Here is a 26,056-nt window from a genome sequence, read left to right as displayed (position 1 = left end):
GTTTCAATGAAGACGCGACTGAATTTGTTAATCTCATTGTTGTGATTTATTTTTTTTCCAGCTGAGGATATTTGTGAAACTTTTAGTCTTATCCGTAGCAGTTTACTTTTGAGTTGCTGTTGAGTCACGAACACAAACTGGTAAGAAAGTGAATTTGCACATTTATATCCTATAATACAGTGTCATTATTATTATTGTTAGCATTATTACAATGACAGCGTTTCCCCTCAGTGACGTCACATGAAGTTACCTGAACGTGTTTAACTCTTTTCTTTGTCCACGCTCGCGACTCAAAGGGGCCTTTGGTGGCCCAAAGGCGACAGCGAGAGGAAGTTTCCAAACATATTGCAATCACAGTCACATCCTAAAGAGGTTCAGGTTCTATTTATGTGCGTTTTACTTCCCCGATCCTGTCCTCTCTTCTGTTCATGTCAGCTCCTGCCACCGGGCAACCTCACCCTTCGTTGGCTGAGTGACTTTGAACCACAACTTTGGTGGGGACACGAGCGTTTGCCACCAAACTGTGAATACAATGTGTTGAAAAGAACAGCAGAGCACAACAGTGAGGAATAGAGTGTAAGTTCATGACGGAATTTCGAGTCAGCGTTTTTTTGTGTGTGTGTGTGTGTGTTGGCAAAACTGTTGAGATGCCTTTTGACCCTGAAAAAGCACCGTGACACCTCTGCAGCAAATAAATAAAAAGATGAATTTGTTGTTATTTCAGACTCATCAATCACCTCCTTCAGTCTACAACCTGGCAATGGAGGGGGGTTCCCTGTTTTTCTCCGTTCAGACCACCTGCAACCACACAAATAGCGAGCCTTCTTTCCTCAATGTCACATATCCAGGTAGAGCGCAAAAAACCCTTCTCGGGACATTTCGGACCCATGATTATTATTCATCTTCTCCCACTCAGAGCTGGTGAGTAATGCGCAGTGCAGCATCATCTCGTCGGCGCTGACTCAGTGCTCCTGGGTGCCTCTCGGCTCTCCTCGGGATCTCGCTTTCTATTATCAGTATGACCCCCTACCTCACCTCCCCGCCTCTTTGCTTAGTAAGCATGCTGTGATTACACTAAGTCATTTGTCATCCGCGCAAGGTTAGCGAACGAGGTGGAGGACGTGGCCTCCGGCGTCATGTCCTTGTCAGAGTGTCCGCGCTACACGCTCACCAATGGCATGAGGACGGGCTGCTGTCTGCAGTCCAAAGCCCAGGAGTCCATCCTGATGTTATTTAACGCTACCCTGAACGGGGGTCTCGTCGAGAACACCTTTCAGGAGAAGCCCGTGCTAGGTGGCGACGTCGTCACACATCTCAAATGTCTCTTTTGTCGATATTTGACCCGTGTAACTCTCTTTCCCACCTCAGTGACACCGCATCCCCTAAACTGGAGCGTTAGCAAAGTCCCAGGTTATTTCAACGTGAGCTGGACTCCTCCGGATGTTTTAAGACTACCGCAGTGGAAATTTGTGATCAATTACACTGAGTGTGATAAGGAAAAGGTAAGAGGAAGCGCAATAATATGAAAGACGCCGTGTCGTTCCCAAAAATTGCCCATCTTATCTTAGACTCAAATGGTCCAGGGAGTGTCATGGCTACTGTTGGGCCGAGTTTCTCACTGTCAGTACCGTATGACCCTGAGAGTATGCAGCCTTCGCGGAGACTCTGAATGGAGTAAAATCAAGTATTTTGGTACGTGACACATTTTGCGGAAACCTGGTCCGCTCGGGTAAACAGCGTGCTCTTCCCTGGCAGAGGCGGACCATGATGCCAATGCCATCTTGCACGCCGCCATCATCATCATCCCGCTGCTGTGTGCCGGCTTTGCATCGCTGGCGTGCGTGTGCTTCAGAAGGTGGCTCAAAGCAACATTCTGGCAACATTCAAAAACGACGTGCTGTAGCTTGTTTGTTCATCATCGCGTTTGCCCCGTGCAGGAATCGGGAAGTCATGTTCAGCAACGTGCCCCAACTTCGGGATTTCCTCAGTGATATTCACAACAACAAGGTAAAGTCAAAGTCTGCTTTATTGTCAATTTCCTCACATGCCAAGACACACAAAGAGATCGAAATTACGTTAAAATGTGACCAGCACCGTGAAATATCAAATTCCACCACTCTGTAATCTTGCGCTTTGAAAACATACATTGACCATACGATTCAGGAGAACGTAAGAGAGTATTTTGCATTGTCAGCCTGAAGCTAAACAGTAAATAGACTATGTGTAATTCTCATAATTTGGGTGTAGCAAGTAGTGGAAACACAATAACTAAATTAAATGTATTCAATTATTTTTGTCTTCCTTTTAGAGTGACAGACTTTTCAGCCTTAATTTCCTGGAAGAGGAGTGCCAAATCAGTGTGGTGACAGATCAACAGCAACAACCATACACGACACATTTGAATGTTCTATAGCGAATTGGGATTCATTATTTTATGATTTGTTTTGAATTTTCTGCATGTTTTATAGGCAGGAGTCGCTAAAAAAAGAAAGAAAGAAAGAAAACAAGTCATCTTTCTGCCTTTCCGTTAATACACGAGGCCCTCTAGTGGCCGTTTGCGGTACTACAAATATGGCGACTCAGAATGGTCCTGATGCTGCGAGTGGATGCCTCGGACGCGCTTGCGTACAAAACGTGATTTAGCGCTGTCAATTTGACGCAGTCTCTGTGGCGCAATGGAATAGCGCGCTGGACTTCTAATCCAGAGGCTCCGGGTTCGAGTCCCGGCAGAGATGGGTCGTTGGGAGTCGCTGAGCTTGCCCCCTTTGTTTTATTTGGGCTGCATCTTTTGATGAAACGTTTGCATGCTGTAGGTTGCCGTGATGGACACGAGTAATGCCAATAGAAAGATAGTCCGACAATATTTTTTATTTTTTTATCTACACGTAAAATAATTAAAATGATGAGATAATAGAATAAAAGAGTAGAATTCCGTAAAAAGATGCTTTGTCGTCTATTCTTCTCATAGAATTGACACTAAGATACAAAATATACTAGTCCACTTCAAAATACAATTGTTGCAATTATCTCAATAAATGAGAATATAGTAAAAAAATACTTTCGTAATTTCTTTCCATTTTTGAAATCCAATAGACTAAAACAAATTCAACGAACAAGAGTCCAGATTCAGTCTTTGCATGAGCAGCAAGACGACGACAGGCGGCGCCCCAGCATCATGTTCGACACTCAGGTGGCTGACCAAAACGTGCACGTACGTATCTTCTCGATATGAGCACAATTAAACACGAAATCAGTTTTGAAACTTTTGAAACATTCTTCACGACTCGTCATTGGTGGACAGTGGACTCATCTGGTTATCCTTGCTAAGATTTCACCCAAGTTTCGACATCATCTCTTTGGGTTTCATGATGTGGTTCCAATGACGTCACAAGGGGGGGGGGGGGGGCGATAATTTTATTTTGAAATAAACTTTATTAGTCATTCTATTTCCACAGTACACGTTGTAGACCAGGGTAATAAATTCACCCCCAAAACACTTTCAAACATCCCCAAAGATCATCTGCGTATGTTGCTGTGACAACACAAACTATCCAGATGTCGTTCTTTAAAGCGGTCACCAGCTTCTTTATTAAAACTAGAATCAAAGAATAATTAGAATTTCATTACATTTTCGCAGACGGTGACAGTGAAACAGAGACAGAAGACAAAGAATGAGACAGACTGAAAGAGAGAGACGGAGAGCGAGAGAGCGAGGAGGAATGCGCCTCTAATGAGGATATGACGTCAAGTTGGGCAAATTGCAGTGAATGCAAGACGGGAAGTGGCTGTTTATAATACGACAATGAGAGCTCTGCAAACAAGCCGTTTTATTATTATTTTTTTTGTGGAATGACAATGAATCTACGTCATATTTGAAGGAGATTTATAACACAACAAGAACCTTTCTCGCTATTTTATTCTTCACGTATTTTGCGCCTATGTTGTTTATATTTAAAATGGCATTTTTGTCATGCGTGGTTGGTTATATGTGCTCCCAATTTGCCCATCCCCTCTTCTACACATTCAATGTTTGTGGTTTCTCGCTTTTATTTTGAAGAGTGTTACCGGAAACTAATGGATCATCCGATGACTTGATGTCGATCCGTGCGCAGCAGTAAGCGGACTGCCGCCACAGTGGAAAGAGGAGAGAGGGAGCAGAGGTGGAGGGGAAGAGGAAAAAAAGCAGCGGAATGGTGTAAAAGCCGAGTAAGAGCTGAGCAACATCGAGGACAGGCGACGAGTGCTGCTTTTCTTTCTCTCACTGTCCCGTCCAGCTCTGCCTTTTTGATGCCGTCCTCACGGAGTTTTGGCCCCATACTGGACTTATTCTTCCTGGTGGGCTGAACCATGCAGAGGCTGCTGCTGCTCCTCACTTTGCTGCTGACTTTACAAACTGGTAAGGATGCATTTTGGGCCGCGTCAAATGGAAACGAGGATAAATGTACAACGGACGAGGCACTGTTGGTATTCTGTGTGACGTAATTGGAAGCGATTTGGGGAGTTTGTGTGTGTGTGTGGGGGGGGAGGCCACGCTTTCTTCTCTTTTTTTCCATTCCTTTTTTTTGTTTTTCAAGCCATGCATGCCGATGCCCTAACGTTGCATGAATGACCTTTGCAGATGTGTGAGTGATGCAACCTCCCCACTCGGACGCCGGCACTGAACCGTGAACGTGACGGGAATGAGTGTGATTGATCAGCTGTGCTTGTCTTGTCACTGCTCTCGCCTCTCTTCACCTCTCCTTTCCCGTGTCCTCCTTACCTGCGTGCATCATAAAACGCGGCAGCGGCAACAACGAAACAGTCGCTTGCCCCCCCCCCCCCCCCCTCCTTACTTTTTCCTCCTCCTTTTCTTTTTTACCTGTAGTGGTAGCAGGTATTAAATAGTCACAGTTGCTAGGAGACAAAGGCTGTGAAGATGAGGAGCATGTAAATGCAACCTGTTTGATGAAGGTACCAATGTGCGTGCCATTGTCTATCGTCATAGGTATAGGGAGGGGGGGGGCGTGTTCTGTTAAGGGATGATGTCACTGTGTCTGCCACCTGAATTGTGGAGGGTGGGTTAGGTGCAGCACCCATCCATGCTGTTGAATCCACATTTGGACACAATCCTTTTCACCAGTGCCACACACGCACCCCTTTGTTCACGTCACATGTTTTTCCACCCTTATGTCCACATGACAAACACACACCCACACACACACACATTGTCCGCAAGCGTGTCATCCATTATCACTCTCCAAACACACACGTTTGCCCTCCCGCGATAGCCCAATGTTGCGGGGATGACGTCGTGCAGGGATGTAAAATATTTTTAAAATATTTCACAGTGTGCAATTTAAACATGGCAGCAAAAGGCTGCTCGGGGGGCTTATTAACAATTGGGTGGTTATCAACGGAGCGGCTCGTAATTTTGGAAGTTGTAAGGATGCGATTGTCGAGGAGTGATTGATTCAGCGTCGCCGGCCTTGAAACGACATACAAGGTGAGGAGCCCCTTAATGCGTTACTGCATAATCAATCGGGGCAAACAGGCTTCTGTAGAACACTTTTAAGGACGAGGCAGAGCTTTGACCTGCGGCACTGCACTCGAATGTATGCTTATTGTTAGCCTCATCAGTTTGTGATTATAGTTTAGCAAGGATGCTTATTAAGAAGACATAGGCAGAGAATAATGTGGTGAAAGACTTTTGGTGGGCAGGAGGGGGCTTCCAGAAAACTGGACTGCTACAACCAAGGTGATCAGAGGAACGGGAAGCTGAGGACAGAGCAGCATGGTTTTGCTGTGTTTTCTTGCTGGTCACATCAGCTCGTAGTTGGTGACAGTAGCTCCTGAATGGGCCCGAGGAACTTGCTGGACGGTCGTGGTTCACTTCATAGAGCCGCTTGCGGTGACCCAAGATTCTGGTTTGTGTGTTTTTTTTGTAGCTGAGAAGGACACAAGTCAGCTCAGACGTTGTGGAGAGTAGATTACTGAAGTGGAGACAGAAATGTGGCCAAACAGAATTTGGAGCCCGCTTACGTCTGAATCGACCTGAATCCTTTCGACCTGTTGGTCCAAAGCCTTTTTTCTTCGTACGACAATGTTCCGTCAAGGTAAATCCCATTCGCGACGATTCAGCGGAAAACCCCACCGACGCGTCAGATTACCGATGATCGAATTTGTGGTCGAAGCAAAACCAACAGCTCCGAGATCCTCGGCTTTTAAAGCCCCAATAATGCGATGGGGGGGGGGTGTTTGACAGGCTGGAGGCGATCGGAGTTATAAAAAGAAAGAGGCAAAGAAAAACAACACAGCCCCTTAAAAAGGTTTCTTTATGCAGAGTCCCTCAAGCAAGAGAGGCACACTTAACCACATCTGACTGAACCCCCCCCCCTACCCCTCCCCCCCCACCACCCGGTCCAGGGTGACATTCTACAGTGAGGACCCCGTTTTGGAAAAAGGCGGATTGTTGACGGGCAGGTGGTTGAAGCCTGATTGAGAGCGATTAGACGGAGGTGGTTGAGGTTTTCTGGAGGGCTCCTCCGTCGAGAGGGGGGTGGAGAGTTCTGTGTGTTGGGGAGCCGGCGGGGGCTGTAAAGAGAAAGGAACCATTACTCGAGCTCCACTGCCCTGCTCATTCACATCGAACATGTTGCCATTGCTTCTTCAAAGGCGGCTTTGCGCCGTAATCGCCAGGATGGGCCCCGTCCCGATTTGCACGAGTGACTTGTAACATTCCCCTTTTGTTTTTTTTCCACTCGGGCTTCTTTCTTTCTCCTTACGCCCCCACTTCTCTTTCCATCTACCCCTTCCTCTCTTTGGCTCTCTAATGGCTTCCAGATGTGTTTCTTGCATTCCTTTGGTCGGTGGAGAGGGGAAAGACGAGAGGGGAGGGGCGGGGAGGCTGGGGGTTATGAGATGGGGAGGGGGGGATCTGGCTCGTCCAGAGACGAAGCACATGAATTAAAACTGCGAACGCAAGATGAGAAATGAGCTTGGTGGAGTGGAGGGTTCGAGAAAGGACGGGAGTGCGTGTTGAAGACGAGAACAGGGGATTGGGTGGAGGTGCTGTAACCTCAAAAGTCCCCCCCCCCCCCCCCCCCTGCAGGAATGCGGTTGACACTGATGATGTCACTTCATTTCGGCGCTCTCCCACTTTCGGCTCCTCACCAGGGACGAGGGGAGAGAGGCGGGTTGGAGGGTGGCGCGTATTTGTCTCACTCTATCCTTCTTCCCTTGACGGTAACATTGGGGTCACCCAAATCGGTTCCACACTTCTCACAACAACCCACTGGGGGGGGGGTCGATAGTTGCGCAACTAATAACAAGCCAGCGCTCCCGTCATCGGCGGTCATTAAAAAAATGCCGTGCGCATGCTTTATTTATTTTCTGCCTCGCCGACCTAATCGTGCCTGGAGGTCACGTTTACCTTGACTCTAACTTCCCGACGAATGGACTTTTACGTGTTTTGCAAGTCATCTCTGTTTCGTTGAAAACACCGCACGCCATCGGAAGTACGTTGAAGATGCCGCTGGCTACGAGGAATGGGACCGACAATCAAATCAGATTCCAGATCTTCTCAAAAGGTCCTCAGAAGGAATCTGGGGATGGGAATTTCAAACAGGAAGCCCCCCCCCCCCCCCCCCCCCCCCCTTGCCAAAAACCGTTGGTCATCCCCAGAGTATCACATTACAGGATGACTGCCAGGGACCTCACGCACAAACTGTTTCTGCTCCTCTTACTTATTCCAGATTTTCATCCCCTGGCCACAAAAAAAAAATTGTCCGCACCACTAAGTTAAGTTTGTGTCGCTAATTTAATTCCTAAGCCATCACAAGACGCGGCGAGTGGAGTCTTGCGCAATCTTTGACATTGAGCCCGCTTCCATCAGCAAAGAAGCTCTCACCTTGAAGACGGCTTTGCACGGCGTTGTTGGCAAGATTTTCCATACGAATGCTCTCGCTCGGCTCCAAAAGGTCGCCGAGGTCGAGGCCCCGGGCTTTTATTGGCTGCCCCGTGACGGATGACATTGCAACTAGCGACAGTACATACCAATGAAATTAGATTGCACTGGATTCAATTAAAGCGGACCTTGGGAGAGATCATTTATCGACGGGATGTCACTTATAAAATAGTCACGCTGTACTCCGTCGCTCACCGATGTTTACACCGCTCCATCGCGTGAGGTTGGGGGGGCAGTGACTTGAGAGCAGGGGTCCCTAAACTTTTGCAAATGGAAGCTAGTTTTGATGTTTTCGACATAATTCTCAACAATGATTTAATAAGAGTATAAAATGCAAAAGTCTCAACGTGTTTACATTCTCAAATGAAGTACCATCACCCGTGTGCTAATTTTAGAACAAGGCCGCAGGCTACTACGGGTAGAACCGATCTGTCGACTAGTCCGCGAGTCGACTTTACTACTCCATCTGCATCGATGTTTAATGCTTTAAATGTTTTTGCCATCTCGTTTTCCAATCGAAAATTGATGTTTGAACTGTGTTTGTAAGGCTAGCGGCGACTGAAGCTAACAAGGCTAATGCTTCGTTTTCCCGCTCTCGGACTGGCGCTAACATGAAAATGTTTTTCATCACATCAAAAAATCTTTAATTGTCCAACCCATTTGGGTTCTTTGTGAGTAGCATTCCGCTCTAACGTGACTTTCAATGCTCAAAATCAATCGGGAACCACCACCCCAAGCGATCGATTGGCAATAGCATGGACTGCGGCGCTACGAGGCGCGCCGCTTCGTGCGTATACATCCAAGCGTGTCCAGAGAACGACCATTGTTACTTAGGGTTGCCCTTAGTTACCGCACACTAGTCTTTGTCAGCCGCCAGCCACGTTGGCTACGATTCGCTAGCGGATTACCAGCGGCTTCCCGGCTTTTTTTCCTGAGCTCCGGCATATTCATGTGCCCGTAATGTGTCAGATGCGTCGTGGCCAAATTATCATATTATCCTCTCGTCATCCTGGAGTTGCCATGGCCACACTTTTCTATCATTGTGTCAGTGGTCCTCACGGGCTGTCGCCATGGTAACGGCAGAGGTTTGCCACGCACACATACTGTAGCGCACTTCACCCTAAAGAATGGGTGGGAGCCTCGAATGCCGTCATGACATTAAAATGCTCCTTTTTTCTTGCGGTGATGCTGTTAACGGTAGAAAAATAAAATTTAAAAAAAGGGTGGTGGGAACAGAAAGGTAGTTGGAGGACAAAAAGGGATGGAAAGGGAATGGAGTCATTGACAAAAGACGGAGAGGGAGAGAGAGAGAGGGAGGTTGCCGTCTGCTTGTAAAAAGGAGGCTTATGAGGTAAGATGACAGAGGAAAGGAGCGAGCGGGCGGACAATGCGGCAAACAAAAGACATCGTCTTTGTCCAAAACCTGCTCCCCCCTCCCCAAATTCCACACACACGCAGCCCAAGATTCACCTTTGTGTTTTGAGTGGGAGTGCGCACAGTAGGACGCCTCCTTTCACTGCCCCCCCCCCCTTCCACTCCACATCATAGGCTCCCCCATTATTGCGTCCCCGTATAGCGTCACCATGGCGATGAGTTATTATGGCCATCCAGGCGGGCGGCCATATTGTTAAGGAAACATGTGGTTGAGTTCCCGTAGTCAGATTAACAGAGGCAGAAAGTGCGTGCCACGTGAATCGTGTAAACCAAAGCAGGAAAATGTTTTCGAGCCTGTGAAAGTAGCTTGAGCAAACTGCGCTTAAGCAAAGTGCAGTGAACTTAAATCACTTCACAAACAGAAGAGAACAGATTTTCCCCAAAAAAGAAACTCACTTAAAATTCCTTGGAACGGATTAATGGTACAAAATCCTCGGGAACGGATTAATGGTATTTCCATTTCTTTCAATGGGAAAAGATGATTTGACAATTATAACTCCTAATTGGATGATTAGAAATATGTATAATGAAAAAAACAATCCTTTAATATTTACAACAATGGATTATAATAATAATAATTGTTATTATTATGATTTATTTTATATTACTTTGGCTTTTAATTTTACAGCAGAAGGAATAATTGTCAAAAACCGTCATCCTTGCGACGCGAAGCTTTCGATCAACACGTCGGGGTGACTCAACGATGTCGAGGATTGCAACTCTGTCCTGAAACAATGATGTCATCGCCCTCCACGGCGCCGTCTGCGGACCTCCGTGTCTCTTTGTTCTCCGTTTTTCCGCACGCCGCTGCCGGCTGCGCTGAATCGAGCACATCGCAGAATTGATTTGTAGTGTATCGATGAGCGCCAGAGAGATTGAAGGGAGGGCTTAACGTAGTTGAATATTTGTTCCGGATTCATTAGAAAGGCTTTGTCAGACCACCAAATACGCTGGTGAGCACACCGGCGTGCAAAAACTTTTTGGGCTGGCTAATTTCCAACGTCATCTGTTGCTATGGTGACCCGATTTTGTAATCCAGCCAATGCTGGATTGGATGGGACGGGGAGGTGCAAGCAAGAGACAGGCAGGGAGACTTTATGGATGGGAGCAGGGAGGAGGCCGGCCGGAGACAAAGACGATGCGACGGATGCGTAGGAATCCACGCGAGCGCCGTTTGACTCTTACGGAGAGAAAGAGGTGACGCAAGCCTGGAGAGGAACGTTGAAATCAAGCGAGCGTTGACATTTGCAGCATAGCGCCGGGGTATGCGGGGGCAAATCGACAGCACGCAGGCTAAAAATAGCTCCAGATGTCTTTGCATGCATCTGCTGTACCCTCTTGTTAGTTCACAGGTACAAACGCCTAGCTGTTGAAGCTCGGAGGCCCGTGGCGTCTCACTAATGTGAGTCACCTGGTGATGGCGTGCCGGCGTTGGGTCGGGTCCGCTTGACAGGCTGTGGCTGGCGTCAAAACGATGCTTACGTTGGCAATGACTGGGCTGGAGGAACTCCAAAAAATATCTTTCCCAAGACACGTATTTGTTCTCACAGCACACCATGAAAGATGCAAGTTCAGATGATTTTTTTTGCTTTAATTTGCAAGTGAAATATTGACGTATTCTTTATCCTCTGCGAAGAAAAAAATAACATTACTCTGGATACTGACATGCTGCTTCTTGTTTATTTTAAATGTCTAGTACATCTAAAATAAATCATCAGCGTTTTGTTTTTTAGCTGATATCAAGGCATTGTTCATTATTTACCAAACTCACTTGTTCTCATAGCAACAAAATTTTCCACATTTCCTTCTCTGTATTTTCATCACATAATACACCTTACTGATCCCAGGCATTAAAATGAACAAGAAAAGAAATGTCATCTATTTACTGCATGTTTTTACAACTTACACTATTATGTGTTTGTCTTTAAAAAAAAAAAAAACACCACACGTTATACTTTTTAGTTTCCAGCGCCGCTGTAACAAATTAACAGCATTTCTATTCAATTCTATGAGGAAAGATGCTTTGAGGTACAAACTGCCTTGTTTGTGTTTCCCTAATAACCAAATGAAGTGATTTTTTTGGCATTTTTTTGGATCTGAAAATTCCACTCCTCCCCAAAAGTCAGCATTTCACAGCAGTAAGGAGCAGCAAACCGCCTCAACGTGTCGATTACACGTTTGGGCTGGACTGCGGTCGTGTTTGCGTGCGTCCACAGGAAGTGGCTCGCCAGCTAGCGGCGGCGGCGGCGTGTTTTTTGTGTGCGCGCGACCTCTTTGTGTGGACGGGGCCCTCCGCTGGTATCTTGGCCACGAGTGACTCAAGGAAATCAGGACACACTCTATATTTGTCACTGCAGCATAACCCACATCATGGACGACTACGAGTTCCGCTGCGTACGCCGTGCCTCCATTTTTTTGTCTTTTAACACCTCGAATGAAAACAAACAAACACACTTTGTGGTGTTGACAAGTGTTAAGTGGATAATATGGAAATGAGAAGGCGAGGAGCACATGTTGAAATGAGTCAGAATTTTTTTTTTTTTTTTCGCTCTAGATTGTTCATCCGCTGACTTTGGATTACATTTGCGGTTTACTGTTGAGGGAATACCTCCAACTGGCCTCGCCGAGGTAGCTGAAGGGAGGATTTGCTTGGCCTCGGGCCGCCGTCGACTTTGCGGCTTCGTTAAAAAAGGAAAAGGGGGGGCGGGGGGGGGGGATCAGCCCGTGCGTGTATAAAAAGCGGCTTTTCGTGCTGTTTTGTGTAAAGAAGCCGCCCTTCACGTGCTGTTAATTAGCATCAAATTGTGATGCATGACTTTAAATGGAAATTGTGTCTCATTTCATCCTGGCAAATGAAAAGCTCCTATCTTTTTTTTTTTTTCGGTTCTCCTTTTTGGGCTCAGTGTTGAATTATTCGAGGTATGCATGCCGCAGAGCTCCATCTGCATCTGATTCCCTCCTCTCCGTTCCTGCGTGTAGCCTCGCACATCTTCTTTATCTTCAGAATATTAATGTGCAGCACTGTCAGAAGCTATTGTTGTGATTGGTGCAGGAGTCTTTCTTTCCTTTTTTTTTTTTTTTTTTTCCTTTTTGCATGACTGCCTTCTTTCGCATTAGTGGGCATAATGCACCTCGGCGAATCACAGCCAGTCTCCTCGAATATGGAATAAGCGAGCCGACGAGGAGAATGAGGAGTGAGGGTCGTGACTTGGGTTGGGCCAGGCATATGGCAGTTGGTTCAAAAAAATGGTCAAACGTGAGAGAGGGATGGGAGCCCTTCAGAGAAACTCTGGAGGCCTCCGAGGGAGAAGTGTGAGGGAATGGGACGAAAAGAAGGAGGGAGGGGGTGGAGAATTTGGTTGGGCGGTCAAATAAAGTGAAACGGCAACAGTGGGAGGCGATGACGACTGAAGGAGGGAGAGAGAAAGTGCCGGAGGCTTGATATTTAATGTGATAAACGAATTGTGACAGTGCGCCTCGAACCCCCTTCCAACCAGCAAGGAGGAGAAACAGAGGGGGAAAAAAAAAAAGGCGTCATGGCTACAAACATAAAGTCGAAATTTGACATGGAACTACTGGAATACGATAATAATGAGTGAATAATAACGAGACGCGCCGTGCGGGAGTCCTGTCCTGGAGGGACAGCTAATTACAACTTGACATCCAAGAGACACACAATAGTGTTTCTCTCTCTCTTTTTTTTTCTTTTCTTGATTTGCTCCATTTTCCACATGAGGCAGCAACACTCGGGTTCATCTGGCGGGGCATAATCGCGGGGTCCAGGCGAAGCGAGCAAACAATGATGGCCACTGTAGCTCGGGAAGCCTGCGAGATGACTCACAGGGAGGAATGAGCAAGAAGGGGGTGAGGTCGGGGCGACGGTGAGGCACGAGGGGGGCGGGGCTTCCGAGACTTGACAAAACAAGAAAAAAGGGGGATGAGAGAGCGAGAGACACCCTAGGCTGAAATTGCCTTTTGATATCCTCTCGACTGAGTCAGCATGAGACGCTCGGTCTTGATTTCCACGCAAAATGGACGAAAGATGGCAATCACGACATTCCATCGCAGCGCAGTCAATTAGCCTGATATAAAACCACGGGTGAAATGAACGTTTCCTCAAAGGTTCATCTGGCCACTCACTCCTGTGTTTTATTTTTTTTCTGCTCCCCTTCAAGCGTGGACCGCGAGGTTCTCCCAGGAACCGGCAGACCAGTCGGTGGTGCGGGGCCAGCGGGTGATCCTGTCCTGCGTCGTCTTCAACTACTCGGGCATTGTTCAGTGGACCAAAGATGGGCTCGCGCTTGGCATCGGCGAGGACCTGCGGGGTGAGACGTCAAGCGTGCCACGCGCCAGCCGCATGCAAATGAGGAGTCGCCTTTCGCCAGGCTGCCCAGTCGTTTACGATTCGGGGCGCTCTCGGGACCTTTATGGCACTCAATCAATTTGATTGCAAAGACATAAACCTCGCACGCATAAAAAGCTCACGAGAAGTGTCGCATCTGGCCCAAACCCGGTTTTATGTACTTTTCAAAGTCACCCTTATAACCTCCCTCTGCTTTTTTTTTTTTTTTTTTTTACATCAAATTTCCAGGACATAAAAGTCTCTATAAAATGAAAATAAATGTCTTGTAAATTTGACACAGCAAAGAAAGGAGGGTTGTTAACGACCCTGCCCAATTTAAATTGTTTAAAACATGTTGGCTGTCACATCAGGATTCAAAAAAATCCAAATCGCCAAAGCTGGATTGTAGTACACAACCACCATTGTAGCATTTATGTATAAAACATACTTGTGTTTGTGTAGTCGTGTGTGTGTGTGTGTGTGTGTGTGTGTGTGTGTGTGTGTGTGGCTTCTGTGGTCTTTTCATACGCTTTCTTGCCCTCCACATTACACATGCAAATGCATGTATGTCTAAACAAGGCGCACACGCACGTGCGAGCACAAGCAAGGACACACAAGGTTGTGAGGCGAGCGGACCAACAACTCGGGCTCTCGCTCCCGTCTCACGCTCTCGCCTCCGTCTGAGCAGCAAATTGTGTGCACCGTGCCGTAGAGTCGATTTGAGTGCCCCAAAAATAAGTAAATAAATACATTACTGCTTGGTGACCGAGCGCGTCGATGCCACCTCTTGGTGAGAATGTGCAGCTGAGGCACAGCTGGCGGACATGGTGGGGGGGGTGATGGATGTGTGGGCATCACAAAATACAAGGATTAATTGAAATGAGGGTCATTCATTCATTCATGTTTCAAGGATTTAAATTTGAGATGTGTCTTCCTAGCCTGGCCTCGGTACCGAGTCCTGCGGGTCCAGGAGCTGGGCCAGTACAACCTCGAGATCCTGTCAGCTGACCTGTCTGACGACTCCTTGTACGAGTGCCAGGCCCCCGATGCTGCCTTGAGGTCCAGGAGGGCCAAGCTCACCGTCCTCAGTACTTTTTCCTCCTTGTTGTTGTTTAGTATTTTGCCGATTGCTATCACAATCCCCCCCCATCCTTGTGCAGTCCCTCCAGATGACCCGGTGATCGACGGCGGTCCGGAGGTTCTGCTCAACGCGGGGGAGTCCTACAACCTCAGCTGTGTGTCCCGGGGTGCTAAACCACCTTCCATGATCGAGTGGCTTAAAGATGGGCTGCCTATAGACGGGGCCGTCAGCGCCACCGTGAGTCCAAACGACGAAAGACGCGCAGACGAATGTGACCTTTGACCTGTTCTGTAATGGCTTCAGGAGGTTCTTCCAGACCGCAAGAGGGTGACCACGCGCAGCTTCCTTCCTATCCACCCCATCGACATGGACACGGGGAGGAACTATAGCTGCGTGGCTTCCAACCTGGCCGCCCCCGCGGGCAGGAGCACAACCGTTACGCTCAATGTGCATCGTAAGCACGCTAACCGTCCTTTCAGCAAAAAAAGTCAAAAAACACAAAAACAAAACTGTGCTGATTTTGCGAGGAACAAGAATTTATTTTAGCCATCTGCGTCTCACAGATCCTCCAACAGTGACTTTGTCCATCGAACCTCGTTCGGTCCTGGAGGGCGACAGGGTCACCTTTACTTGTCAGGCTCATGCTAATCCCCCTATTATGGGCTACAGGTCAGTTCCTTTTGCTAATATAAGGGTGTCTAACTCAAAATCCAGTCGTGGTCGCTTAAGTCCTCGCACTTGGTACTTAAGTACAGAACTAGAAATACATATGCCGTGAAATATCCTTAAGTACAAAATTAAAAACTACACATTAAACATAAAAATGATGCTAACTAGCTAGCTAGTTTTCGCTCAGGCTTTTATGCTATGTAAACAACAACAAGAAAAACTTTCGTATTAATGTAAATACTGACTCATCTCCTTTGCTTATAGCCTGAAATGTATTCAACTACAGATTAATGTAGATTTTTATTCATATTAAGTATCATTATCTTGGCTAGCTAGCTAATGTTAGCTCAGGGTTTTACGCGATCAAAAACTAAATTATTTCATGATGGAATTGTCTCATAGCCAACAGCAAACATTTTTCTTGAAAAACACTATGGAGGGCAATTATTTTGTTTCTTCAAATCTGTTATATTCATGTTTTATTATTAATCCCTCGTATCTTATTCAACCGAGTGGTCGGAAAAAATACTAAATAGACAATTTTGACAAAGTAAGGGGTTGAAAGTAGTTCCTTCCGGTGTCGCTTAGGTGGGCCAAAGGTGGCGTGGTTCTGCAGGGTGCCAGGGAGAGTGTGTTCACCACCAAAGCGGACCACTCCTTCTTCACCGAACCCGTCTCATGCTTGGTCTTCAACGCGGTGGGAAAGACCAACGTCAGCATCCTCGTGGACGTTCACTGTGAGTGTCTCAACCTTACGCTAGCTCCTTCCGCGACCTCCCTTTCCGACATTTGTTTCCACCTCTCCAGTTGGTCCCATTCTCTTGGTGGAGCCTCAACCCAAAACGGTGGACGTCGACTCCGACGTCACCCTTAACTGCAAATGGGCCGGGAACCCTCCGCTCACTCTCACGTGGTTCAAGAAAGGTTCCAACATGGTAAGAAGAGCAAATGCGAAATCATGTGAAATGAATGGACTCGGGATCGGCTTGTCGTGTGACGTGCGCTCGCTACGCAGGTCCTGAGTAACGGCAACCAACTGTACCTGAAGTCGGTGAGCCAGGCCGACGCAGGCCAGTACGTGTGCAAGGCCATCGTGCCGCGGATTGGCGTCGGAGAGACGGAGGTCACCCTCACTGTCAACGGTCAGGAAATGACAAAAGCATTTTCAAGTCCAAATCTGATTTTTGTGCTTAAAACGCCTGTCTGCCTTTTCCCTACGCAGGCCCGCCCATTATCTCCAGCAAAGCCATCCAGTATGCGGTGCGAGGGGAGCGAGGCGAGGTGAAATGCTACATCGCGAGCACGCCCCCACCAGATAAGATTGTAAGTAGCGCTGACCCGTCCACCTTTGATTCAAAGTCAGTTCATCACTTCTACTTTTTCTCCATTTGAGGAGAGGAACATTGACATGCTGTCAGCCATGATTGATTTTTGTGGTATTTCAAACCGTTTTCTCGCTTAAACACGGGATGCATCGGTTTGATACTTGTGAAGGCTTGGAAAATATCCAAAGGCGATGCTAACAACCAAAAATGTCAGTTAAAAAGTACACATTTTTATTTTTGTTCAAATTTACAGTTGAGGTTTTGTGTAAACAACGTGCAACGTAAATGTGATGTGACATACACTCAATGAACTTCAGGGAATGTAAACATACTTGAACAATAATGATTTTTTGAGCACTGGTGGAGATAGCTTGGATCCCAGGTTTCTTTGCCGTTTTGGTATTTTCCAACTTTTCAGGGACATTTTTTCCATATTTCCGCTCATTCCCCGCAGAAAACACATAATGAATCTTAATCAGAATTTTTTGAAGAATTATTTGGGTTATTAAAAAAAAAAAATCTAATGGAGCCCTATGCCCCCCCCAGGAAAAAAAAATTCTAGCTGCGCCACTGCCTTTGAGGGAAAAAGTTCAGAATTGCATGCCGCAGTTGCATTGTTTTGAGGGAGCGAAAACAAACTCCAGCCGAATCGGCCATATCATAGAAATGTGTCTTTAAACGTGTCTTAAATGTTTCTACTGAGGTAGCAGTTCTAATATCCATTGGTAGGGCATTCCAAAGCTCTGGAGCCCGAATAGAAAATGCTGCAGACATTTTTCTTCAAAACAAGCAGGGGGTGAAGGTGAACAATTCGGCACCGATCCAAATCTAGATTTTTTGGCCTCGGGGGATCTCTGTGCCATTTCGCACCATGACCCCGCTCCTGCTTTCAGGCACTGTCCCTTCTTTCTGTGGGAAAAAAAAAAAATCCTCCTCCATCCCATATATCAACAAAGCAACACTAAGCCGGTCCGATTTTAGCTCGTGCGTCAGAAAAGCGTCCCGGATGCTTTCTCCGCTCAGCTGCATCGCACGGGCATCATTTGACGGATGCGTCCTGACTGGCGACGCGGACCCCCACCCCCCCTAATGCGGCCGCCGCAGCTCGGGACAAGAAAAGATTTATAAAATATAAAAAGGACGGCGGGAGGAACAGTTGTCCCAGTAAACGCCACAACGGGAAGAATCTCCTTTTCCGGAACAAGTGGGCACATTATGGGAACATGTGGGCTCTCATGCATAATTAACTGGCCTCGATACACTATATGCTGAATAATACAGCTGCTTTTAGTGCCTTTAAAGATGGAGGACAAGTCCCCTCACTCCAAGTTTGCCCCCCCACCCATCCCCATCCCTCGGCGTGCAGCGTGAATATATTTCTGACACGTCCACGCATGTCGTTAGATAAAGAGGTTAGGGTCACTCGAGCATGATGAAAGGGGTCGTAAACCCGGGGTGAGATTTTGCTCGTCCGCATCCCATCAAGCGAGTTTGCGATGGCGTGCAGGTGTGGGCGTGGAAGGAGAACGTGTGGGAGGAGGAGAAGGGCACGCTTCTGGAGCGCTACACGGTGGAGCAAAGCCGAACGTCGGCCGAGGGCGGCGGCGTCCTTTCCACCCTCACCATCAACAACGTGATGGAGTCCGACTTCCTGAGCTCCTACAACTGCACGGCTTCCAACTCCTTCGGGCCCGGCACGATGATCATCACCTTGGAAGAAGCGGGTGCGTTTGAAAAAATTGTGATTTCAAAACGTCAACAAAATCCAAATGATCTAAAAAAAAATGAAGAGGAGCATCAAAATCTCAAGTGAGCTTTGTGGGTTTTTTTTTTACAGAGGAGGTCCCGGTGGGGATCATCGCCGCTGGCACGGTGGGCTCCACCATCCTCTTATTCATCTTCCTCCTGATCCTCGTACTCATCTTTTACCGTCAACGCAAAGGCAGTGAGTCAACAAACATGAACCCCAAAAACCCAAACAAGCTCCACCTCTGCAATGGTTGTGCCTCCAGGTCGGCGAGGGGTGACGCTGGGAAAGCCGGACATTAAGGTGGAAACCATAAACAAGGAGAGCCACAGCTTGGAGGAAGACACGGGCAGCGTGTCCACGGCCTCGCGGATGGTGAAGGCCATGTACTCGGTGAGCTGCGCGCTCGCGCGTAACCTGGCTTCCCCGCGCCTTCTCCTTTACCTCTAATTCCATTTTCTTCTTTTGTGTCGCGTTTGGTTCCCTCACTTCCTGTTCTCCTTTTTTTGGTTTGGTTCTCCTCTTTGACCGTTTAGTTTCTCCCCTCTGTGTCCTTCTCTCCCTCCAATCAGCCCTTTAAGGACGACATCGAGCTCAAGTCGGACCTGCGCAGCGACACCCTGGACACCCGCCAGGAGTACGACCTGAAGGTGAGCCCTCCCCATTTTTTTTTTTTGGTCATTATTATTATGATTCATTATTCAACACCACATGGAAGGAGAAGTCGAGCCGGCGTGCATCTTTTCTGCATTTTGCGCCTGTGGGCGTTGGGCCGAGGTAATGAATCTACTTGATTTTCATGGAGCTGTCAAAACGCGCGCTGCCGAGCCTCCGGTCGGAAGGCGAGTCGGATCGTCTTAAAGGAACGCAGACATGAATCCACCCCGGGAGGTGGTTAGATCACCCCGACAACAGCCGGGATTCATTCCCCCACCCCACCGCTCCCTCCCTCGACTGCCTAAAGCACCGGCGCTGTGAAACAATGGCCCAGTGAGGCGTCTGGTTACGTGAGAGATGATGAGATGGAAGACTCGTGTCAGGAATAGTCAGTCTTCCTTCGCCCAGTTTGTTGGCGAGATTCCACTCTGATTCATCCATTTGAATCAGAGCGAGGCTCGGAGCCAGGGGCGGTTCTAGGATCAGACGTTGAGGGCTGCTGAGCCCCCTGGCCGCGGAAGGGGAATTTGAACGCAGTTACTATGAAGGAGAACTTTCTTTGACGACACCATCAAACCTTCATTGGATTTGTAAAACCGTCTAAATGTCTGGAGGAACACAATCAATTTGAATACAGCAGAAATTTTACATATGCATTTTTTCTGGGCCCCCAATACTGAGTACTAAAATACGAAAAATACTAAAAACGGACCTTGGACGTGTAACACGCTAACAGAAATCAACTTTTGTGAAAACGTTTAAGACTAAAATATTAAGTATCACTGTTTTGATTTGTTTCCCAAGGATCCCACCAACGGCTACTACAACGTACGAGCTTCCACGCTTGACGAGGGCCGTCCCGCCTCCCGTTCCACCGTGCACTACTCCGACTACCGCTCCCCGACGGGAACCCCTGGTGGTGCCGCGTCCATTAGCGGCAGCAGCGCGGGAGGCTCCGGCGCCACGGCCAGCGGCGGTGCGCCCGGCCCGCCGGGCCCCCTCACCTCCCCGGGCCGCCCCCAGGCCTGCTATGACCCGCGCCCCCCTTCCAGACTGTCCCACATCAGCTACGCGCAGTTTAACACGTTCACCCGCGGGGGCCAGAGCCAGCAGGCGCCCAGCAACCCGGCCCCTGCCGCCGCCGGCGCCGCCGGCGACTTCCCGGGCGACTGTGGCCTGCTGGACTCCACCTCCCAGCTAGCGTACGACAACTACGGATACCCGTCGCACTACCAGACCTACCGGATAGGCTTCGCCCCATCCAGCCTGGCCCCGCTGGAGGCCGGCCCCTCCTATGAGATGTACGGGGTGGGATCGGGGGTGGCCGGGCCAGGGGTGGGCGTGGGTCCGGGAGGCCCCGCTCCCTCAGGCGCGGACACGGGACTCGGGAAGTACGGCAGCTCCACTCGCTTCTCCTACACGTCGCAACACTCCGACTATTCCCACAGCCGGCACACGCAGCGGATGCAGACTCACGTGTGAAAGCGCTCCGGCGGCACGAAGGAGTGTCTTCGACATGGCGTTGCAGCTACAACCAACACACACATATTTACACGCACACACCAACACGCCCCGGTGAACAGAATACGGCACACGCGCGTGCCGGAAAAGGCAGACAAAAGTGTGGGCGGCCGACTGCGCGCTGGCCAACGTGTTTGGAAACTCGGCGAGAGCGGACGGCGTGAGTCACAATCATGACGAGGATGGACGACGAGGATTTTTGCTTTGGGTTGCCGGACTGCGTCTTGAGTTTCCACGAAGCAGCACAACTCGAGGGCAAAACGAATCGCGCTCCACTACGGGGTGAAAGAACGGCGCAGGGTTGCGAACTCTGGCGGAGGCGCGACTCGTTCAAAGTCTGACACGGTACATGTGATTGGGAGAAACCTCAGAGGGCGGGAGTCGTTTATGGCTGCCATCTTTTCTTGTCCAACGTTTCCCATCATGCTTAGTAGTAGGGATGCTCAATACCACGGTTTTTGTTTTTTTCAGTTCGGTACCGGTTCTGGTTTTTATTCACCGATACCAAGTCCCGATACCACTTGATGGCTCGTAAAATTTGAATGAACACAATGACAATTAATTCGAATCAATTTCTGCCTTCCCAGCGCACATGATGACTCACCGATGTGTTAAACGGCTGCAACGTAGCACCGAGGAAGATTTTTTTGCTTTAAGTATCGATGACTAATATCGGTATCGGGACCGGCTCATCCCCTACGTATTCGTCGGGGGAAAGTGGTTGTTCGTAGGAAGGTCATCATCCTTTTTGCACTGCATCAACAGTATTCATGCTTGGACGTCTCTCTTCTATATCTGTCGTCTTTTAATTTTGCACACATGACTAGAGCTTTGTATTCTATTTTTTAACATTACAGAATTATTTTTGTCAATGTCAAACATAAAATGATGTGTATGTATGGACCAAATGTCGGAGGAGTTGTGCCATCAAAAAGGGTATACCAGTGTATAAAAAAAAAACCAACAACCTAGTGCCAAGTGTTCATATTGTTCTTCACCGTAGACCATGTACAGTAGTATGCAGTAGAAGCTCCTTCTATTGGCGACTGTTGCTTTACAAACCAGGTGAGGGACCTTGTTTTAAGACTTTCTCCTCAGCTTGGGCCTTTTTCCCCACCCCCGAGCTCTAAACTAAAAGACTGGTGCGGACGATGAGAAAAACACACACGTGGGGTTTAGAACTGAGTGGCCTTATCGGAAGAACATTATCCTTTCTCATCGTCTGCCTGCCAAAAGGGCCGGAAGAGAATGTGTATGGCGAGGCTCCGTGAAGGCTGTCTACAATATTGACATGTAGTAGTAAGTGTGTGTGCGTGTGTGTGTGTGTGTGTGTGAGAGAGAGAGAGAGAAGTCAAGATGGAGTGTGTGGGCATTGGCACGCACATCAATTTGTACAGTGTGTTTGTATAGATGTGTGAATGGATACATGCATACTCCAAACCGCCTCTGACTCATGTGTGCGTGGGACTGTTGTATGCTGGTGTGTTTCAATATACGTCTATCATTTCTCTCACGATCTAGTACTTTTATACCTCTGGTAGGACTGTATCCTGTATTATTGTGTCTTTGACTTTAGAAAACCCCAATGTTTATGTTATTGTACTGTTCCGTAGCAGGAAAAAAAAAATGTTAAAAGTATGTTATCGAACTTTTTTTTTAATTTCTCTACCTTCAATATTTTTTAAAAATGTATGTAATTATTTTTCCACAGTATTACATAAATAAAAGCACTGTTTTTTTAATTAAAAATATAAGTAATCTGTCTTTCCTTATTTTTGACTACATATTTGACTGTCACTTTACACAATATAACACGGTGACGTGTCACTTTAAAAAAAAAATACAAACAATACTGCTTGACTTGATTCGATTTTGCAAACATTACCAGTCGGTGGCAGTCGTGTGCTTTATTTCGCCGCATATGACCAGCGAAGAAGAAACTGTGTGACGTCACTCAACAGCGCTGGCTTGACAGCCAAGATGGCGGCCACGATGTTGAGGTCGCTTACTAAACTAGGACGTCCTTCAGCAAAATTAATCTTTAATCCAAAAAATAATCATATTGGGAGTCCCTGCTGCGCTGTCTTTCAAAGCAGGTAAGTAAGAGCAAAGCCTAAATGTCACGAATTTTACATCGAACACATTTTCCTGTTATTGTGCTGCAAAACTGGACTCACACAAATGCTAACGTTCGCAGAATACCGAAATTATGCATTTTGACCTGTAAACTGTAAAAATAATATATATATATATATATGTATATATATATATATATCCTTATGGCATTATTTTAATACGAATGAACGCGCGTAGCTGCAATAGAAGTTCCATAGTTAGCCACCTAGCCATCAAGCTAATCGCTTTACTGCAACGTAGTCACACATTTATGTTGATTATTAGGGAGAAACAGTGGCAGCCAGATGTGGAATGGACTGAGCAATATGCCGGCGCGGTGATGTACCCCACTGCTATTAATAAGAACTGGAAACCACCCCCATGGAATGGTAACATTTTCACTCTCGGAAATGCCAAGTATGTTCCCTTCATTATTTTTCAAGCGTTGCATTTGTTTGGCTAGACAAGGATCCTCCGGCCGAGAAGGACGTGTCCAACCTGACCATCAACTTTGGCCCACAGCATCCGGCCGCTCACGGAGTGCTGCGCCTGGTAATGGAGCTCAGCGGCGAGTCTGTTAAAAAGTGTGACCCCCATATTGGCTTGCTTCACCGCGGCACGGAGAAACTCATCGAGTACAAGACTTACCTGCAGGTACGACTCTTGGAATGTAAAAAAAAAAAGAAAGGATTTGGAGTCAAAACACCGGATTTCCTCCTTGTACCAAAGGCTCTACCCTACTTTGACCGCTTGGACTACGTTTCCATGATGTGCAACGAGCAGGCCTACTCGTTGGCTGTGGAAAAGCTTCTCAACATCAGGGCGCCACCTCGTGCTGAGTGGATCAGAGGTGACATCTGACAAAACGGACCTTGGATGCAGAATTTGCAACTCAATTGCTCCTCTGTTGCAAAATGTTAGTTCTGTATGGGGAGATGACCCGCATCCTCAACCACATCATGGCTATCACCACTCACGCACTCGACATAGGCGCCATGACCCCGTTCTTCTGGATGTTCGAGGAGAGAGAGAAGGTGGCGGTCGAAAACACGCTCCATTGGAGACTCCGAGACGCTTGACATTCCGACTTCCCTCTTCTCAGATGTTTGAGTTCTACGAACGAGTGTCCGGAGCCAGAATGCATGCCGCCTACGTCCGCCCTGGCGGTGTTCATCAGGTAACCGAAGCAAATCAAAGTGCAAATGGCGCCTGAGCGCTGATTGGCGGACTCTCTCGCCGTGTCGCAGGATCTTCCTTTGGGCTTAATGGACGACATCTACCAGTGGTGCAAGAACTTCTCCATTCGCATCGATGAGGTGGAAGAGGTGCGTTATCACGTCTTGGAGATGCGATGCGACATCGGCGACGACGCTGAATTACCTGCCGACCATTTTTGCAGATGTTGACGAATAACCGAATCTGGAAGAACCGCACCGTTGACATCGGTGTGGTGACTGCGGAGGAAGCACTCAACTATGGCTTCAGGTCAGAGCGGAACCATTTTTATTTTTTCTACGTTAATATTGCGACCTACTATTTTTTTTCATGTATTTTTCAACCAGCACAATAAATCCAATTAATCTTTTGGCCGTACTGTATTTTCACGCTCTTGCTCCTCCGTCAGCGGTGTGATGCTGAGAGGTTCTGGCATCAAGTGGGACCTTCGTAAGTCGCAGCCGTACGACAAATACGACGAGGTGGAATTTGACGTCCCGATCGGAAGCAACGGCGACTGCTACGATCGGTGCGTGAACGACAGAGCCCTCCGCTTCTCCATTTCGGTACTCCTCGGCTCACCCGCGTCTCGTGCAGCTATCTGTGCCGGGTGGAGGAGATGAGGCAGTCGCTGCGGATCATGCACCAATCCCTCAACAAGATGCCGGAAGGCGAGATCAAGGTGGACGATGCCAAGGTGGCTCCGCCCAAGAGATCTGAGATGAAGGTGAGTCCAACGAGCGCAAAGCACGGCCGGCGGAGGCGATGCTGATGTGTGCTGCTTTTTGCCAGATGTCCATGGAGTCCTTGATCCACCACTTTAAGCTCTACACGGAGGGCTACCAGGTCCCCCCGGGGGCCACATACACCGCAGTGGAAGCCCCCAAGGTGAGAACGCTTCAACCTCGTCGTGTGTTTTTATCTGTGAAACGTAAAGATTGACTTGAACTTCACTCAACCGGTCTGAGTCGTATGAAAATTCCTTGTCTGTTGCTCTATTACTGAATTTGAAACGAATCTAAATGAGCGGCTTTAACTGGTGATTATTGAAATAATCGTGTATAATAAACTCTTTAGCCCATATATATATATATATATATATAATATATATAAACTATAAACAATAGCACCAATAAGTGGTTTGACACGTTATTGCTTCCATCACACGGCCAAACCCATAACACAGGTTAGCAGACTTCGTATTTATGCTCCAATAACTAGCATAACTTCACTTTGAACCAAATTTTGGCAAACAAACACTGTCCCAAGCAGACTACACAAGTGTAGTTTCCTTTAACGAAAAGGAGTTGCCTTGTTTGTGCATCTGCTTACGAACAAACAAACAGTAAAAAAAAAAACAAAGCAATTGTGATGTTTCCTGCTTACTCGCATTTATTTGCGTGTTTTCTTTTCACCAGGGGGAGTTTGGTGTTTACTTGGTGTCGGACGGTTCCAGCAGACCCTACCGCTGCAAGATTAAAGCGCCCGGATTCGCCCATCTGGTAAGACGTCGCTGAAATATTTAAAAAGGCATCGAGCGGCACTTGCTTGCTGGAGGCCACGCTGACTTCCTCAAGTCCTGACCGTGCTGTTTTTATTTATACAACGTCTCCTTCTTCTTTCCTGCTTCCTTTTGAATTTACTTTGCCAAAGTTGCTGATAAATCGATAACTGACACTGTTTGCACTCTACTAGGCCGGTCTGGACAAAATGGCCAAAGGACATATGCTAGCAGACGTCGTGGCCATTATTGGTAAGCGACATCATCAACGAAAGCTGCCTCCGACTCTATCGCCGCAACTTTTTTTTTTTTTTTTCCTCCCCCCCCCCTCGACAGGTACGCAGGACATCGTGTTTGGGGAGGTGGACCGCTAAGCTCTGACCCGCTCACCTGATGTTCTGTGATGTATAAATACCTAATAAATAGTTTATGGTCACAATCAAAAAGAAGACTCTCTCATTTCTAATGTGAGAAAAAAAAGGTTTGACTTTACTGTGGTTTGGTCTT

At 47.6% G+C, this 26,056-nt stretch overlaps 3 protein-coding genes and 1 non-coding gene across 6 annotated transcripts; all 4 read left to right on the top strand.

Annotated features, from left to right (window-relative positions):
- The first annotated feature begins 30 nt into the window (after positions 1-30).
- LOC148403291 (uncharacterized) lies at positions 31-2,653 on the top strand. Of its 2 annotated transcripts, none has more exons than XM_088369602.1 (10): positions 31-140; positions 436-576; positions 725-848; positions 917-1,016; positions 1,100-1,293; positions 1,369-1,502; positions 1,584-1,692; positions 1,756-1,855; positions 1,938-2,007; positions 2,309-2,653. In XM_088369602.1, the coding sequence occupies exons 3-10, from the start codon at positions 761-763 to the stop codon at positions 2,411-2,413; spliced, it is 900 nt and encodes a 299-aa protein (XP_088225728.1). In that variant the 5' UTR covers positions 31-140; positions 436-576; positions 725-760; the 3' UTR covers positions 2,414-2,653. The 2 variants fall into 2 exon arrangements, with proteins under 2 accessions (XP_088225728.1, XP_088225719.1); XM_088369593.1 differs by having other exon boundaries at positions 1,569-1,692.
- Positions 2,654-2,661: 8 nt separating this feature from the next.
- Positions 2,662-2,735, top strand: trnar-ucu (transfer RNA arginine (anticodon UCU)). The gene has a single exon. It is a non-coding gene; the product is annotated as a tRNA-Arg (tRNA).
- A 1,344-nt stretch (positions 2,736-4,079) lies between these two features.
- kirrel1a (kirre like nephrin family adhesion molecule 1a) lies at positions 4,080-22,472 on the top strand. Of its 2 annotated transcripts, none has more exons than XM_088384916.1 (15): positions 4,080-4,396; positions 13,552-13,701; positions 14,657-14,806; positions 14,879-15,036; positions 15,103-15,253; positions 15,363-15,468; positions 16,057-16,205; positions 16,276-16,403; positions 16,484-16,610; positions 16,691-16,791; positions 18,301-18,517; positions 18,631-18,738; positions 18,806-18,933; positions 19,113-19,190; positions 20,002-22,472. In XM_088384916.1, the coding sequence occupies exons 1-15, from the start codon at positions 4,348-4,350 to the stop codon at positions 20,677-20,679; spliced, it is 2,478 nt and encodes an 825-aa protein (XP_088241042.1). In that variant the 5' UTR covers positions 4,080-4,347; the 3' UTR covers positions 20,680-22,472. The 2 variants fall into 2 exon arrangements, with proteins under 2 accessions (XP_088241042.1, XP_088241032.1); XM_088384906.1 differs by having other exon boundaries at positions 19,077-19,190.
- Positions 22,473-22,647: 175 nt separating this feature from the next.
- On the top strand, positions 22,648-25,998 carry ndufs2 (NADH:ubiquinone oxidoreductase core subunit S2). Its single transcript, XM_088394536.1, has 14 exons — positions 22,648-22,814; positions 23,119-23,222; positions 23,297-23,487; positions 23,563-23,683; positions 23,755-23,867; positions 23,936-24,010; positions 24,081-24,158; positions 24,233-24,318; positions 24,458-24,577; positions 24,646-24,775; positions 24,841-24,936; positions 25,467-25,550; positions 25,744-25,801; positions 25,886-25,998. Exons 1-14 carry the CDS (start codon positions 22,699-22,701, stop codon positions 25,921-25,923), a joined length of 1,410 nt encoding a protein of 469 aa, XP_088250662.1. The 5' UTR covers positions 22,648-22,698; the 3' UTR covers positions 25,924-25,998.
- The last annotated feature ends 58 nt before the right edge of the window (positions 25,999-26,056 follow it).

Source organism: Syngnathus floridae, chromosome 1 (genome assembly GCF_059516105.1).
Source record: "Syngnathus floridae isolate MCC-2025c chromosome 1, RoL_Sflo_1.0, whole genome shotgun sequence".
NCBI classification, from domain to species: Eukaryota; Metazoa; Chordata; class Actinopteri; order Syngnathiformes; family Syngnathidae; genus Syngnathus; species Syngnathus floridae.
The sequence above is the reverse complement of the archived record's forward strand: the minus strand, read 5'-3'. Positions and strand labels throughout refer to the sequence as shown.

Excerpts from the sequence above, each read along its gene's own strand:
- kirrel1a (XM_088384906.1), top strand. The coding sequence starts at position 4,348 with ATGCAGAGGCTGCTGCTGCTCCTCACTTTGCTGCTGACTTTACAAACT. Across the intron at positions 18,739-18,805 it reads TTACCGTCAACGCAAAGGCA|GTCGGCGAGGGGTGACGCTG; the intron begins GTGAGTCAACAA and ends TTGTGCCTCCAG. Across the intron at positions 19,191-20,001 it reads GCCAGGAGTACGACCTGAAG|GATCCCACCAACGGCTACTA; the intron begins GTGAGCCCTCCC and ends TTGTTTCCCAAG.
- ndufs2 (XM_088394536.1), top strand. The coding sequence starts at position 22,699 with ATGGCGGCCACGATGTTGAGGTCGCTTACTAAACTAGGACGTCCTTCA. Across the intron at positions 24,319-24,457 it reads GCACTCAACTATGGCTTCAG|CGGTGTGATGCTGAGAGGTT; the intron begins GTCAGAGCGGAA and ends CTCCTCCGTCAG. Across the intron at positions 25,802-25,885 it reads AGACGTCGTGGCCATTATTG|GTACGCAGGACATCGTGTTT; the intron begins GTAAGCGACATC and ends CCCCCTCGACAG.
- LOC148403291 (XM_088369593.1), top strand. The coding sequence starts at position 761 with ATGGAGGGGGGTTCCCTGTTTTTCTCCGTTCAGACCACCTGCAACCAC. Across the intron at positions 849-916 it reads CCTCAATGTCACATATCCAG|AGCTGGTGAGTAATGCGCAG; the intron begins GTAGAGCGCAAA and ends TCTCCCACTCAG. Across the intron at positions 1,503-1,568 it reads CTGAGTGTGATAAGGAAAAG|ACTCAAATGGTCCAGGGAGT; the intron begins GTAAGAGGAAGC and ends ATCTTATCTTAG.